Consider the following 15754-nt stretch of genomic DNA (forward strand, 5'->3'; position numbering starts at 1 on the left):
TGGGCGTCCTGTTTTATTTAAAGAACAGGGATCTATCAAAGTTTCTGGATGTGTCTCAAGGGGCACAAACAAAGGAGATTTCTGAGGACCTCAGAAAAAGAGTTACTGAGGCTCCTCAGGATGGAAAAGGTTACAAACCCATCTGTAAAGAGTTTGGACTCCACCAACTGACAGTCAGACAGATAGAGGAAATTCAAGATGGCCGTTACCCTCCACAGGAGTGGACCACCAACACAACAAAGATCACTCCAAGAGCAAGGTGTGTAATAGACCGTGAGGTTAAAAAGGAACCTGGAGTAACTTCTAAGCAACTCAAGACCTCTCTCACATTGGGTAAAGCTCATATGGACAAGCCAGAAGGATACTTGGAAAAATATTGTATTGTATTTTGGATGAGACCAAAGTAGAATTTTTTGGTTGAAATGAGAAGCATTATTTGGAGAAAGGGAAACACTGCATTCCAACATAAGAACCTTATCCTGACTGTGAAACACGGTGGTGGTAGGATCACTGTTTGGGCCTGTTTTGCTGCATCTGGACCAGTATGGCTTGCCATCATTGGTGGAACAATGAATTCTGAGTTAAAGCTGTGAATTCTAAAGAAAAATATCAGGACATCCATCTGTGAACTGACTCTCAAAAGAAAGCGAGTCATGCAGCAAGCCAACGACCCTAAACACACAAAACATTCTACCAAAGAATAATGTTCTGGAATGGCCAAGTCAAAGTCCTGATCTTAATCCAATACAAATATTGTGCAAGCGGTTCATGTGAAGAAAACAACTAACAGCCCAGAGTCAAAGTCGTTCTGGACGGAGGAATGAGATAAAATTCCTCCAAACCGATGCACAGGACGGATCCACAGTTACAGTTGCAGCTGCACAAAGGGGTCACAGCAGATACTGAAAACAATAGATACACATACTTTTGCCACTCACAGAACTGTAATATCGGATCATGTTCCTCAAGAAGACATGGTCATCACTATTCCCCATCACGAGCATTTTATGAAGATTAACACTTATAACCTGAAAGCCCATTGCTTTAAAGGGGAACTGAAGTCATTTTTAAACTTGCTTTATTTCTGAATTAACGTGTTATTCAATTACGTTTTTGGTTTTACAACCCCGATTCCAAAAAAGTTGGGACAAAGTACAAATTGTAAATAAAAACGGAATGCAGTGATGTGGAAGTTTCGAAATTCCATATTTTATTCAGAATAGAAAATAGATGACATATCAAATGTTTAAACTGAGAAAATGTATCATTTAAAGAGAAAAATTAGGTGATTTTAAATTTCATGACAACAACACATCTCAAAAAAGTTGGGACAAGGCCATGTTTACCACTGTGAGACATCCCCTTTTCTCTTTACAACAGTCTGTAAACGTCTGGGGACTGAGGAGACGAGCTGCTCAAGTTTAGCGATAGGAATGTTAACCCATTCTTGTCTAATGTAGGATTCTAGTTGCTCAACTGTCTTAGGTCTTTTTTGTCGTATCTTCCGTTTTATGATGCGCCAAATGTTTTCTATGGGTGAAAGATCTGGACTGCAGGCTGGCCAGTTCAGTACCCGGACCCTTCTTCTACGCAGCCATGATGCTGTAATTGATGCAGTATGTGGTTTGGCATTGTCATGTTGGAAAATGCAAGGTCTTCCCTGAAAGAGACGTCGTCTGGATGGGAGCATATGTTGCTCTAGAACCTGGATATACCTTTCAGCATTGATGGTGTCTTTCCAGATGTGTAAGCTGCCCATGCCACACGCACTAATGCAACCCCATACCATCAGAGATGCAGGCTTCTGAACTGAGCGCTGATAACAACTTGGGTCATCCTTCTCCTCTTTAGTCCGAATGACACGGCGTCCCTGATTTCCATAAAGAACTTCAAATTTTGATTCGTCTGACCACAGAACAGTTTTCCACTTTGCCACAGTCCATTTTAAATGAGCCTTGGCCCAGAGAAGACATCTGCGCTTCTGGATCATGTTTAGATACGGCTTCTTCTTTGAACTATAGAGTTTTAGCTGGCAATGGCGGATGGCACGGTGAATTGTGTTCACAGATAATGTTCTCTGGAAATATTCCTGAGCCCATTTTGTGATTTCCAATAGAGAAGCATGCCTGTATGTGATGCAGTGCCGTCTAAGGGCCCGAAGATCATGGGCACTCAGTATGGTTTTCCAGCCTTGATCCTCACGCACAGAGATTCTTCCAGATTCTCTGAATCTTTTGATGATATTATGCACTGTAGATGATGATATGTTCAAACTCTTTGCAATTTTACACTGTCGAACTCCTTTCTGATATTGCTTCACTATTTGTCGGCGCAGAATTAGGGGGATTGGTGATCCTCTTCCCATCTTTACTTCTGAGAGCCGCTGCCACTCCAAGATGCTCTTTTTATACCCAGTCATGTTAATGACCTATTGCCAATTGACCTAATGAGTTGCAATTTGGTCCTCCAGCTGTTCCTTTTTTGTACCTTTAACTTTTCCAGCCTCTTATTGCCCCTGTCCCAACTTTTTTGAGATGTGTTGCTGTCATGAAATTTCAAATGAGCCAATATTTGGCATGAAATTTCAAAATGTCTCACTTTTGACATTTGATATGTTGTCTATGTTCTATTGTGAATACAATATCAGTTTTTGAGATTTGTAAATTATTGCATTCCATTTTTATTTACAATTTGTACTTTGTCCCAACTTTTTTGGAATTGGGGTTTAGGAACCTTATATCATGCCTCATATTGGCAACTAATTGCAATTAAATATTATACTTATCAGCCTATTCGGTTTTTAGCCATGTTGAATTTAGTTCGTTTGGTCCACGGCAGGCGTTGCTTATCCGCGCGATCTTCACGAGACTTGTGCGAGACTTCGAAACATCAAGTGTCAGCCAGGTGTCTGTGCCGCCATTTTGAAAACTGTTTTCCAACGAAGTATTGCACAAAAACGAGTTTAAATGACGATGACTGCCTACTTTTTTCAAGCTTTCCTGTTTGCTATCAAAACAAACAAAACTTCCGGCTTGATTACGTCAGCATTCAAAAGAGGGCGCGCGCGTCTTTTGACAACTGTGTGCGGTAGAAATGAGCAACTGGACTTGCTTGAAGATTCTTGAAAACGTTTCACCTCTCACTCCCTATTAGTCAGACAGAACTGAGGAAGCCTTTCGGACGAGAGGCGAAACGTTTTCAAGAATCTTCAAGCAAGTCCAGTTGCCCATTTCTACCACCCACAGTTTACTATGACCTGGATGATTGAGAATCTTCACAGACGTCTTTTGACAACACTGGCAGATGTTGGTCACTTTGATTTCCGCTGTACGTTTTACTTCCGTCCTACGATGTCTCCCACAGGTCTCAACGAATCTCGTTTACGGCCGTTGCTTTGACATGTGGGCTGATATATTACAGAGCATATTTCAAACACTCAGAACTTGCTATCGCAGTGACAAAATAGCGATCAAAAATGCATTCCGACATTTAATAAAATGAGAGAAATAGAATTTTGATTAAAAAAAAAAATTGCCTTCAGTTCTCCTTTAATATTGACTTATGATGTCGTAAGTGCTAGGACACCTTCATAAAACGCTATGCAGCTTTTTTTCAGTAGTATGAGCATGCAAAGTTTCATTGATGTAGCTTATGTAGTTTCTGAGAAAACTTGTCCAGATTGAAACGGACGGACGCTGTTCCTATATCCCCCCTGTGCACTTCGTGGCGGGGAATAATAACCAAGTATAACATTATTGTCCCTTTTGTTTAACTGCGTTCTCTCGTGTGAAAATCTGATGCCGTTTTAAATCATATTTATGCAGAAGTCTAGAAAATTCTAAAAAGGTTTACAAACTTTCAAGCACCACTCAGTAAATAAGAGACATAATTCATACGTTAGCCCCACCTGAACATGGTACACAGGGGTCCGAGCTTGGTGAAGGCACTGGGGGTCACCTGGCTGAGCTGCAGATCACAGACAGATGGTGCTCCAGCGCACCGCGTCACAGCAGCAGGGGGCAGCAGCGTGCACTCTTCCACCTGGATGGGCTGAATCTGTGCCCAGCTCCAAAGCTGCTCTGACTCCACCACCTGGGCGTAGACGGTGGCACGGTGAGGTACGGCTTCACAGCCCACCTACAGGAAGGACACGAACACGAGGACACTTTCATTTTAGAAAAACAAAGCCAAGACTCGCTTCCTTGAGCTACTTCCACTGCGTGAAACTCCTTGAGTGGAGAACCGTCATCCTGACAATCATGCTATTCCATAGATCCGAGTGTCAGCCTGAATGAATGGATAGTCCCAAAATCTCAAGCTTTTACCAATTGTTGTATCAACATTATCTCTTAAAAAAAAAAAAAAAAGATAGTAGTCGCACTGCTTCTAATAGTTAACTCTTTTTTGCGATACAAATCGTAAATTAATATTAAACACTACTACTGCTACGAATCATCAGCATCATCACCACATTTCTCAAATTATTGTGTTTAATTTAACATGGACAAATTCAGGAAGTACATTTTTTTATTATATGAAAAAGTGAGCATGTTTAAATTATTAAAGTAGAATCCTTATTATATTAAATGAAGCAATAATTGTTATAAAATTACATTTTAAATCATTTATACATCATAATGCTGTAATAGACAATTCATTTGATTTTGCAACTAACATTTAGGAGAAAATTGCTGAGAAAATACTGTAAAAATCAAATTAAAAAAAAAAAATTTGGCTTCCTGAATTTGTCCATGTTAAATGAAACACAAATCATTTGAGAAATATGATGATGATTAGCAGCAGTAGCATTAATATTAATTTATTATCATTATAAAATTACATTTTAAATGATTTACAAATTACATTTATTATTTATAAATTATATCCTTGTATCTTTTTTCTTATACAAATAGTAATATTTATAATTTTTTTTTACAAATGATATTTATAAATCATAATGCTGTAATAGACAATTCACTTGACCTTGCAACTAACATTTAGGAGAAAATTATGAAGAAAATATTGTAAAAATCAATTTAAATAAAGAAATAAATAGACAGATAAATAAATACAAACCAACCATCTTTGAATCTATCTATATGATAAGCGGCAAAGTTTGTTTGTTTGTCTTGCGCTAACGTCGCCAGTTCTTGATGGATTTTCACCAAATTTGGCAAGTAGGTCCAGGGATGACCTGGAATTTCACAGATATAAACAAAATTCATGTACGGGCCCCAGGAGGTCCCTGGTGGGCTCTTGGGTGGTGGATGTTTGGATTTTTGTCTGTCTTGGGTTAACATCACCGTTTCTTGACGGATTTTCACCAAATTTGACATGGAAGTCTGGGGGCAACCCAGAATTTGGCAAAACCTGGGCAATGCCGGGTAACCTGCTAGTAAACAATATTTAGGAAAATGGTCTTGAATGGTAACTAAGACATTTAAGGGACAAAAAGAGAAATAAAAACAATAATGATAAATGAACAGATGTCATTAAACTTGGATGGTCATCCATTTCTGCATTAAAGTTCTGATGGGGGGGGGTAATGGGCGTGGACTGAAGTGATTGGCTCAATTAGAAAGAGAGAAGAAGAACAGTATTCACAGACATGGCTCGTACCTGTACCAGGTGTAAGTGTGCATGTTCATAGCTGGGTAAAGCTCCCTCTCCAATCAGCTCTGTATCAAACAGCTCCGTCACTAATACGTTCGCTTTCTCTTGCATGTCTCCATCTTAAAAAAAAAAAAGGGGGAGCAGTCATTACAGCATCCTACAATATACAACATTCACGCTAATGTTGGGGTGAAAACATCATTGAGATGTTACAAGCCTACAAAAATCCAGCTACCACATCACGAAGTATAATAGTGTAGAGGACAAGACTATAGTGTGTAATATGAGACCATGAGTTCCTTCAAGAGACGGCATGGTGGTGTAGTGGTTAGCACTGTCGCCTCACAGCAAGAAGGTCCGGGTTCGAGCCCCGTGGCCGGCGAGGGCCTTTCTGTGCGGAGTTTGCATGTTCTCCCCGTGTCCGCGTGGGTTTCCTCCGGGTGCTCCGGTTTCCCCCACAGTCCAAAGACATGCAGGTTAGGTTAACTGGTGACTCTAAATTGAGCGTAGGTGTGAATGTGAGTGTGAATGGTTGTCTGTGTCTATGTGTCAGCCCTGTGATGACCTGGCGACTTGTCCAGGGTGTACCCCGCCTTTCGCCTGTAGTCAGCTGGGATAGGCTCCAGCTTGCCTGCGACCCTGTAGAACAGGATAAAGCAGCTAGAGATGATGGATGGATGGATGGAGTTCCTTAGAAACACAACACATACAGGATTTTCACTGCTTTATTTAGCTGCAGTGAAGCTTGTTGGGGTTTTTACCTTTTATTTAATCTGAGCCGAGATGGGTTCAATGTCTCTGACCGAATTATTTCAAATTGTTGTCTCGCTTTGCATACAAGTAGACAAATTTTAAGACCGTTTTAAAAGAAAAGAAGGCTTCCTCACTTTTTATGACTCACTCTGGTCTCAGTTTTTCCTCTTTCTCCAAATACATTTGAGACATTTTGAGCAGAACTACTCTTTATGAAATGTTTTTGATTATCATAATTTTCTTATGATTCGAATACTAATCTTCGCTTTGGTTAATTTGTTTTCATAATTTTTTAATACATGTAAACACTAATATACATAAGCTTTTATTGTTGGGGGAAGACATGGCTTAATGGTTAGAGAAACAGCTTTAGGACCAAAAGGTTGCTGGTTCGATTCCCTGGACCAGCAGGACTGGCTTAAGTGCCCTTGAGCAAGGCACCTAACCCCCAGCTGCTCCGGCAAGAGTGGGGGTGTACCTTGTGTCTGATTAGCCAATGAAAAACTGATGATGTGATTATCAGTTCGGGCATTGAACCTCATCTCTCATCTCATCTCATTATCTCTAGCCGCTTTATCCTTCTACAGGGTCGCAGGCAAGCTGGAACCTATCCCAGCTGACTACGGGCGAAAGGCGGGGTACACCCTGGACAAGTCACCAGGTCATCACAGGGCTGACACATAGACACAGACAACCATTCACACTCACATTCACACCTACGGTCAATTTAGAGTCACCAGTTAACCTAACCTGCATGTCTTTGGACTGTGGGGGAAACCGGAGCACCCAGAGGAAACCCACGCGGACACGGGGAGAACATGCAAACTCCGCACAGAAAGGCCCTCGCCAGCCACGGGGCTCGAACCCGGACCTTCTTGCTGTGAGGTGACAGCACTAACCACTACACCACCGTGCCACCAAAAAATAAAATAATAATAATAATAATAATAATAAATACAAATATGTATTTTTTTTAACTCTATATATTGCTCAGAAAAGATGCCATGAGCCTCTGAAGAGGGGGATGGTGACAGGTTAAAAACCAGAACATCAAAGACGTAGGAGCTCATCTAACCTGCCATCAAAACAACCATGACGACCAAAACATCAAACAGAACTGAAATGTGACAATGTGAGAGAGGACCAACCTCCACGGAAATTGTTTACAACAGGAACATCAACAAAGGATTTCCTAAATTTTGTTCCCCAAGGGAAAATCGACCCGAAACATCAATCAGAACTGAATTCACGGCATAAATAAGAGAGGAGATACAAGTCTGGTCAGAAGAAAATGTGTTAAGTTGACCTAATTACTAATTTGTTCGCAAAACATTGACAATACAACGACCAAGATTTGTACAGAAGGTCAAATTCTTTCAAATAAAACAATCAGAACTGAAATCCATTGAGAACTGAGAGAGGAGATACAATTCTAATGAGAAGTCCGAAAATTTGTGAAGGCGACCTAATTAGCAGTTCGTGAGCAAAAAATTGACAATACAACGACCGAGTGTTGTGCAGAAGGACGAGTTCTTTCAAATAAAACAATCAGAACTGAAATACATTGAGAACTGACGGAGGGAGGAGACAAAGGAGAACTGAAGGCAATTTTTTTTAGTATGAAAATTCTATTTCTCTCATTTTATTAAATATAGGAATGCATTTTTGATCGCTATTTTGTCGCTGCTATAGCAAGTTATGAGTGTTTGAAATATGCTCTGTAATATATCAGTCCACATGTCAAAGCAACGGCCGTAAACGAGATTCGTTGAGACCTGTGCGAGACATCGTAGGACGGAAGTAAAACGTACAGCGGAAATCAAAGTGACCAACATCTGCCAACGTTGTCAAAAGACGCACGCGCCCTCTTTCGAATGCTGATGTAATCAAGCCGGAAGTTTTGTTTGTTTTGATAGCAATCAGGAAAGTTTGAAAAAAGTAGGCAGTAATCGTCATTTAAACTCGTTTTTGTGCAATACTTCGTTTGGAAAACAGTTTTCAAAATGGCGGCACTGACACCTGGCTGACACTTGACGTTTCGAAGTCTCGCACAAGTCTCGTGAAGATCGCGCGGATAAGCGACGCCTGCCGTGGACCAAACGAACTAAATTCAACGTGGCTAAAAAACGAATATGCCGATAAGTATAATATTTAATTGCGATTAGATGCCGATACGAGTCACGATATAAGGTTACTAAACCGAAAATGTCATTGAATAACACGTTAATTAAGAAATAAAGCAAGTTTAAACATGACTTCAGTTCTCCTTTAACTGAAAATAAACACAGATGTAAACAAATTGTTTACAACAGGAAAATCAACAAACAAACATGGAAGTTTTGTTCCTCATGGGAAGATCTACCAAAACATCGATCAGAACTGGAATCGGATGAGAAATGAGAGAGGAGATAAAATTCTAATGAGAAGCCTGGAAAAATTGTAAATTTGGCCGAGTTAGTAACTCGCGAACAAAAAAATTAGACAAAACAAACAACGACCAAGTTTTGTGCGGAGTGAGGAGTTCTTTCAAACAAAACAACCGGAACGGAAATCCGTGTAGAACTGACGGAGGAGATACGATTTAACTGAATTGTGGGTGACAGACGGACGACGGATGCCATGCCACGGCAACAGCTCATCGGCCTTATGGATAGATAAATTAATAAAAATATATCGACAACAAGATGCTTTTTTTAAGCATAAATTAAGGTCATCTTAGGGGCTGTTTCACAATCATGGCTGTCTTTTGGAAAAACGCCAACTAACTCCTGCAACTAGGTCTAGTATTTATACACTGGAGTTTTTTATATGTTATTTTACAAGGACACACTGACAGCCCTCCCAACAGCACTCAGGTCTCAAATACCCCTTTTCCACCAAATCAGTTCCAGGGCTGGTTCGGGGCCGGTGCTGGTTCACAACTCGTTCAACTTGCGAGCCAGCTGAGAACCAGTTTGCTTTTCCATAGCTCGCGGTGCTAAGGGAAGCCACGTCATTACGTCGCTGTATACGTCAGTTACGTCGCCAAGTTTGCATAAACCTTGGCGCAAATATCGAAGCAAAAACAACACGGAAGAAGCAGCAGCAACAACAACAATAATAATAATGGATGACTTCGCGTTTGTACCGCTGCTGCTTCTCATCGCTTAAAGGAACAGTCCACCGTACTTCCATAATGAAATATGCTCTTATCTGAATTGAGATGAGCTGCTCCGTACCTCTCCGAGCTTTGCGCGACCTCCCAGTCAGTCAGACGCAGTCAGACGCGCTGTCACTCCTGTTAGCAATGTAGCTAGGCTCAGCATGGCCAATGGTATTTTTTGGGGCTGTAGTTAGATGCGACCAAACTCTTCCGCGTTTTTCCTGTTTACATAGGTTTATATGACCAGTGATATGAAACAAGTTCAGTTACACAAATTGAAACGTAGCGATTTTCTATGCTATGGAAAGTCCGCACTATAATGACAGGCGTACTAACACCTTCTGCGCGCTTCGGCAGTGCATTGATATCTGAGCTCCGTATCAATGCGCTGTCGAAGCGCGCAGAAGGTGTTAGTACGCCTGTCATTATAGTGCGGACTTTCCATAGCATAGAAAATCGCTACGTTTCAATTTGTGTAACTGAACTTGTTTCATATCACTGGTCATATAAACCTATGCAAACAGGAAAAACGTGGAAGAGTTTGGTCGCATCTAACTACAGCCCCAAAAAATACCATTGGCCATACTGAGCCTAGCTACATTGCTAACAGGAGTGACAGCGCGTCTGACTGCGTCTGACTGACTGGGAGGTCGCGCAAAGCTCGGAGAGGTACGGAGCAGTTCGTCTCAATTCAGATAAGAGCATATTTCATTATGGAAGTACGGTGGACTGTTCCTTTAAAAATGGCAATCTTTCGCGGTCTTGTTATTGTTGTTGGTCTTAACAACTCCGCCCCCCCGCTGACGTAAGCGGTTCTTTCCTCTGGCCCAGCAAAGAGTTGGTGTTAGCCTGGAACCGGTTTTTCTGGCCCCAGAGCCAGTTCTTTGTCAGTGGAAACAGAAAACCCGGTTCCAAATTAAGCACTGGCCCCGAACCAGCCCTGGAACTGCTTTGGTGGAAAAGGGGCATTATAGGTTCTAATAAATAAGTTTAAGGGTCAAATGCAGGGTCAGTTTTGACCTTGTGGTCATTTCATTTAATTCTACTTTAATTATTACACTTGGACACTTTTACTGGTTAAATTCAGAATTGCATTTCCCCCCCGCACGAACTAGGTTTTACTTTGGGACGGATACAGTACTTTCATTCACTATAGAAATACATTTAAGTGGAAGTTTATTTTTTTGGAAACTAAATGCCTCCGACAGCATCCTTTATCAGTCAAAACTGTCCTTTCCGGAAAACACGCACCATACGATGAGGTTATAAATGATCTTTAAGAAAATATTTCTCTCTTTTGAAGCAGAATACTCTGTTGTTTTACAGTGTTAAAAAAAGGACTTTTAACAGATGTGAGACACTTTTGCTGCAGAGCTTCACATGTGGTTGAAATGTGAGTCTGTCAAAAAGCGTCCTCTCCGGAAAATCACATGGATTATGGTCAGCGCTTCAGTTGTTACAGTTACCACTGTGTACAAACATCACTGCACAGTACGAGGGTGAGTCAAAAAGTTCTAAGACAAACTGAAAAAAAAAATCTTTATTTATGAAAATAGCAAAGCGACAGTGGTGCTTGAAAGTTTGTGAACCCTTTAGAATTTTCTACATTTCTGAATAAATATGACCTAAAACATCATCAGATTTTCACACAAGTCCTAAAAGTAGATAAAGAGAACCCAGTTAAACAAATGAGACAAAAATATTATACTTGGTCATTTATTTATTGAGGAAAATGATCCAATATTACATATCTGTGAGTGGCAAAAGTATGTGAACCTCTAGGATTAGCAGTTAATTTGAAGGTGAAATTAGAGTCAGGTGTTTTCAATCAATGGGATGACAATCAGGTGTGAGTGGGCACCCTGTTTTATTTAAAGAACAGGGATCTATCAAAGTCTGATCTTCACAACACATGTTTGTGGAAGTGTATCGTGGCACGAACAAAGATTTCTGAGGACCTCAGAAAAAGCGTTGTTGATGCTCATCAGGCTGGAAAAGGTTACAAAACCATCTCTAAAGAGTTTGGACTCCACCAATCCACAGTCAGACAGATTGTGTACAAATGGAGGAAATTCAAGACCATTGTTACCCTCCCCAGGAGTGGTCGACCAACAAAGATCACTCCAAGAGCAAGGCGTGTAATAGTCGGCGAGGTCACAAAGGACCCCAGGGTAACTTCTAAGCAACTGAAGGCCTCTCTCACATTGGCTAATGTTAATGTTCATGAGTCCACCATCAGGAGAACACTGAACAACAATGGTGTGCATGGCAGGGTTGCAAGGAGAAAGCCACTGCTCTCCAAAAAGAACATTGCTGCTCGTCTGCAGTTTGCCAAAGATCATGTGGACAAGCCAGAAGGCTATTGGAAAAATGTTTTGTGGACAGATGAGACCAAAATAGAACTTTTTGTTTGAAATGAGAAGCGTTATGTTTGGAGAAAACACTGCATTCCAGCATAAGAACCTTATCCCATCTGTAAAACATGGTGGTGGTAGTATCATGGTTTGGGCCTGTTTTGCTGCATCTGGACCAGGACGGCTTATCATCGTTGATGGAACAATGAATTCTGAATTATACCAGCGAATTCCAAAGGAAAAATATCAGGACATCTGTCCATGAACTGAATCTCAAGAAAAGGTGGGTCATGCAGCAAGACAACGACCCAAAGCACACAAGTCGTTCTACCAAAGAATGGTTAAAGAAGAATAAAGTTAATGTTTTGGAATGGCCAAGTCAAAGTCCTGACCTTAATCCAATAGAAATGTTGTGGAAGGACCTGAAGCGAGCAGTCCATGTGAGGAAACCCACCAACATCCCAGAGTTGAAGCTGTTCTGTACGGAGGAATGGGCTAAAATTCCTCCAAGCCGGTGTGCAGGACTGATCAACAGTTACCGCAAACGTTTAGTTGCAGTTATTGCTGCACAAGGGGGTCACACCAGATACTGAAAGCAAAGGTTCACATACTTTTGCCACTCACAGGTACGTAATATTGGATCATTTTCCTCAATAAATAAATGACCAAGTATAATATTTTTGTCTCATTTGTTTAACTGGGTTCTCTTTATCTACTTTTAGGACTTGTGTGAAAATCTGATGTTGTTTTAGGTCATTTATGCAGAAAGATAGAAAAGTCTAAAGGGTTCACAAACTTTCAAGCACCACTGTATTTCTCTATATATCCTCCATTTAAGTCTAAGCACTTCTGCAAGTGATGTTTCCATCAGAGAATTCCTTCTTTGTATTCCTTTTTTTTTTGTTAAACTCTTTTGAAATTATAACATCCGTCTTAGAACTTTTTGACTTACCCTCGTACATACTTGAAAATTTGCACTTGAAATCACATACAGTGCATTTCAAGAGTTTTTCACTTTGTATCCCTTACTCTCGTGGACTATTAGAAAGGTGGTCAGTTTTAGAAATACACTCCTGTATATGCCTCTTCTCACGACAAGTCACACGCCCAGTATACGACCTGTAGCTCTGAAATTCTGCGCAGTTCATTTCCATTTCTAAAGGTCGATTTCGGCAGAAGAGAAACAGAAATATCTGAATTTTGATTGTAAAACAGCCCTTAGATAAACTGATCTAACCTGGACCAACTGTAACCTCAGTTGAGTGCTTATTGATGATTTTGATCTTGTCCGAGAAGCCGTTTTTCTTTACGATGCAAGCTGCAGCTTCAGCCATGGGCTTAAACACCTGCATAACACACAGAGCAAAGAATACAGAGTTTATTATCCAGGGCAACTTTTTTCCCCCCCACATTCAAAAAACTTCAGATCATAGTCTAGAGCTTCGAGATCACCTCTACGGCGTAGCAGTAATCCGCTCCTGCAGTAACAGCCATCATGGAGAGAAGACCTGTTCCTGTGCCGATATCCAGAATGATGACTCGCTCGCCTCGAGCCTTCACCCGGCTAACTGCTGCTCGAATGCCCTGGTAATATTTCTCATTCTGATGGACACAAAGCACAGTTTTCCAAAACCACAAATTAATGACACCTGAGATTTTCAGCATCTCAGATCAGGTCTGGATTCCTGGTACGGACTTTGTGGATCAGCCCAAAAGCGGTTATTCGATAATATTTATTAAACCTGGTCTCAAGGATATCGAATGTATGGACGCTGTGGTGAAATGTTTTCCACAAATGAGACTCACCCTATCTCTGTCGTGCAGCATATCAGCATAACAGGACCTGACCAACAAGCAAAAAAGTACAGCAATGAGCAGAAACACATCTCAAAACATTATGTAAGGAATGAAACACTTAGGGACGTGCTCACCAGTCCCTGTGAGAGTTGTTACTAGAGAAACAATAACAGATTAGAACAGGCACTTTAATAGAAACCTTTTAAATATCAGAGAAAAAAAAATGATAAAAACAATTTCTTAGCTGTAACCCTTTCTAACAGTACACCGGCATTGCATTCTGTTGAAGGAATGGAAGTCAACTTCTCAGAATTTTTCAATCATTGAAAAAGTCTGTTATAAGATCTTACAAGTCTGAATACACATAGAATGGTGCCTGAAAGTTTGTGAACCCTTTAGAATTTTCTATATTTCTGCATAAATGACCTAAAACAACATCAGATTTTCACACAAGTCCTAAAAGTAGATAAAGAGAACCCAGTTAAACAAATGAGACAAAAATATTACTTGGTCATTTATTTATTGAGGAAAATGATCCAATATTACAGATCTGTGAGTGGTAAAAGTATGTGAACCTTTGCTTTCAGTATCTGGTGTGACCCCCTTGTGCAGCAATAACTGCAACTAAACGTTTGCGGTAACTGTTGATCAGTCCTGCACACCGGCTTGGAGGAATTTTAGCCCGTTCCTCCGTACAGAACAAGTTCAACTCTGGGATGTTGGTGGGTTTCCTCACATGAACTGCTCGCTTCAGGTCCTTCCACAACATTTCCATTGGATTAAGGTCAGGGCTTTGACTTGGCCATTCCAAAACATTAACTTTATTCTTCTTTAACCATTCTTTGGTAGAACGACTTGTGTGCTTCGGGTCGTTGTCTTGCTGCATGACCCACCTTCTCTTGAGATTCAGTTCATGGACAGATGTCCTGACATTTTCCTTTAGAATTCGCTGGTATAATTCAGAATTCATCGTTCCATCAATGATGGCAAGCCATCCTGGCCCAGATGCAGCAAAACAGGCCCAAACCATGATACTACCACCACCATGTTTCAGAGATGAGATAAGGTTCTTCTGCTGGAATGCAGTGTTTTCCTTTCTCCAAACATAATGCTTCTTATTTAAAACAAAAAGTTCTATTTTGGTCTCATCCGTCCACAAAACATTTTTCCAATGGCCTTCTGACTTGTCCACGTGATCTTTAGCAAATTGCAGACGAGCAGCAATGTTCTTTTTGGAGAGCAGTGGCTTTCTCCTTGCGAACCTGCCATGCACACCATTGTTGTTCAGTGTTCTCCTGATGGTGGACTCATAAACATTAGCCAATGTGAGAGAGGCCTTCAGTTGCTTAGAAGTTACCCTGGGGTCCTTTGTGATCTCGCCGACTATTACACGCCTTGCTCTTGGAGTGATCTTTGTTGGTCGCCCACTCCTGGGGAGGGTAACAATGGTCTTGAATTTCCTCCATTTGTACACAATCTGTCTGACTGTGGATTGGTGGAGTCCAAACTCTTTAGAGATGGTTTTGTAACCTTTTCCAGCCTGATGAGCATCAACAACGCTTTTTCGGAGGTCCTCAGAAATCTCCTTTGTTCGTGTCATGATACACTTCCACAAACATGTGTTGTGAAGCTCAGACTTTGATAGATCCCTGTTCTTTAAATAAAACAGGGTGCCCACTCACACCTGATTGTCATCCCATTGATTGAAAACCCCTGACTCTAATTTCACCTTCAAATTAACTGCTTATCCTAGAGGTTCACATACTTTTGCCACTCACAGATATGTAAAATTGGATCATTTTCCTCAATAAATAAATGAACAAGTATAATATTTTTGTCTTATTTGTTTAACTGGGTTCTCTTTATCTACTTTTAGGACTTGTGAAAATCTGGTGATGTTTTAGGTCATATTTATGCAGAAATGTAGAAAATTCTAAAGGGTTCACAAACTTTCAAGCACCACTGTAGGTTTCTGTGTACAGACTCATGACTGTGTGTTTAGCTTCTGGTGAGCAGGTGATGGGAAATGGAGGGCTGTGAGCCCCCTGCAGGGCAAACAAGTCACACCTCTGCACAACAATACTGGGACAGAGAT

General features: G+C 40.8%; 1 protein-coding gene across 1 annotated transcript in view; it reads right to left on the reverse strand.

Moving 5' to 3' along the window:
• Window positions 1-15754, reverse strand: part of prmt7 (protein arginine methyltransferase 7) — a 45218-nt gene that overhangs the window by 26298 nt on the left and 3166 nt on the right. The window contains exons 2-6 of the mRNA XM_060928268.1: window positions 13669-13705; window positions 13315-13464; window positions 13100-13208; window positions 5620-5732; window positions 3908-4137 (exon numbers count right to left, since the gene is read on the reverse strand). Of these exons, the coding sequence (XP_060784251.1) occupies window positions 3908-4137; window positions 5620-5732; window positions 13100-13208; window positions 13315-13464; window positions 13669-13705 (639 nt within the window). The remainder of the gene's footprint in view (window positions 1-3907; window positions 4138-5619; window positions 5733-13099; window positions 13209-13314; window positions 13465-13668; window positions 13706-15754) is intronic.

The sequence above is a fragment of the Neoarius graeffei genome, chromosome 8, assembly GCF_027579695.1.
Source record: "Neoarius graeffei isolate fNeoGra1 chromosome 8, fNeoGra1.pri, whole genome shotgun sequence".
Lineage (NCBI taxonomy): Eukaryota > Metazoa > Chordata > Actinopteri > Siluriformes > Ariidae > Neoarius > Neoarius graeffei.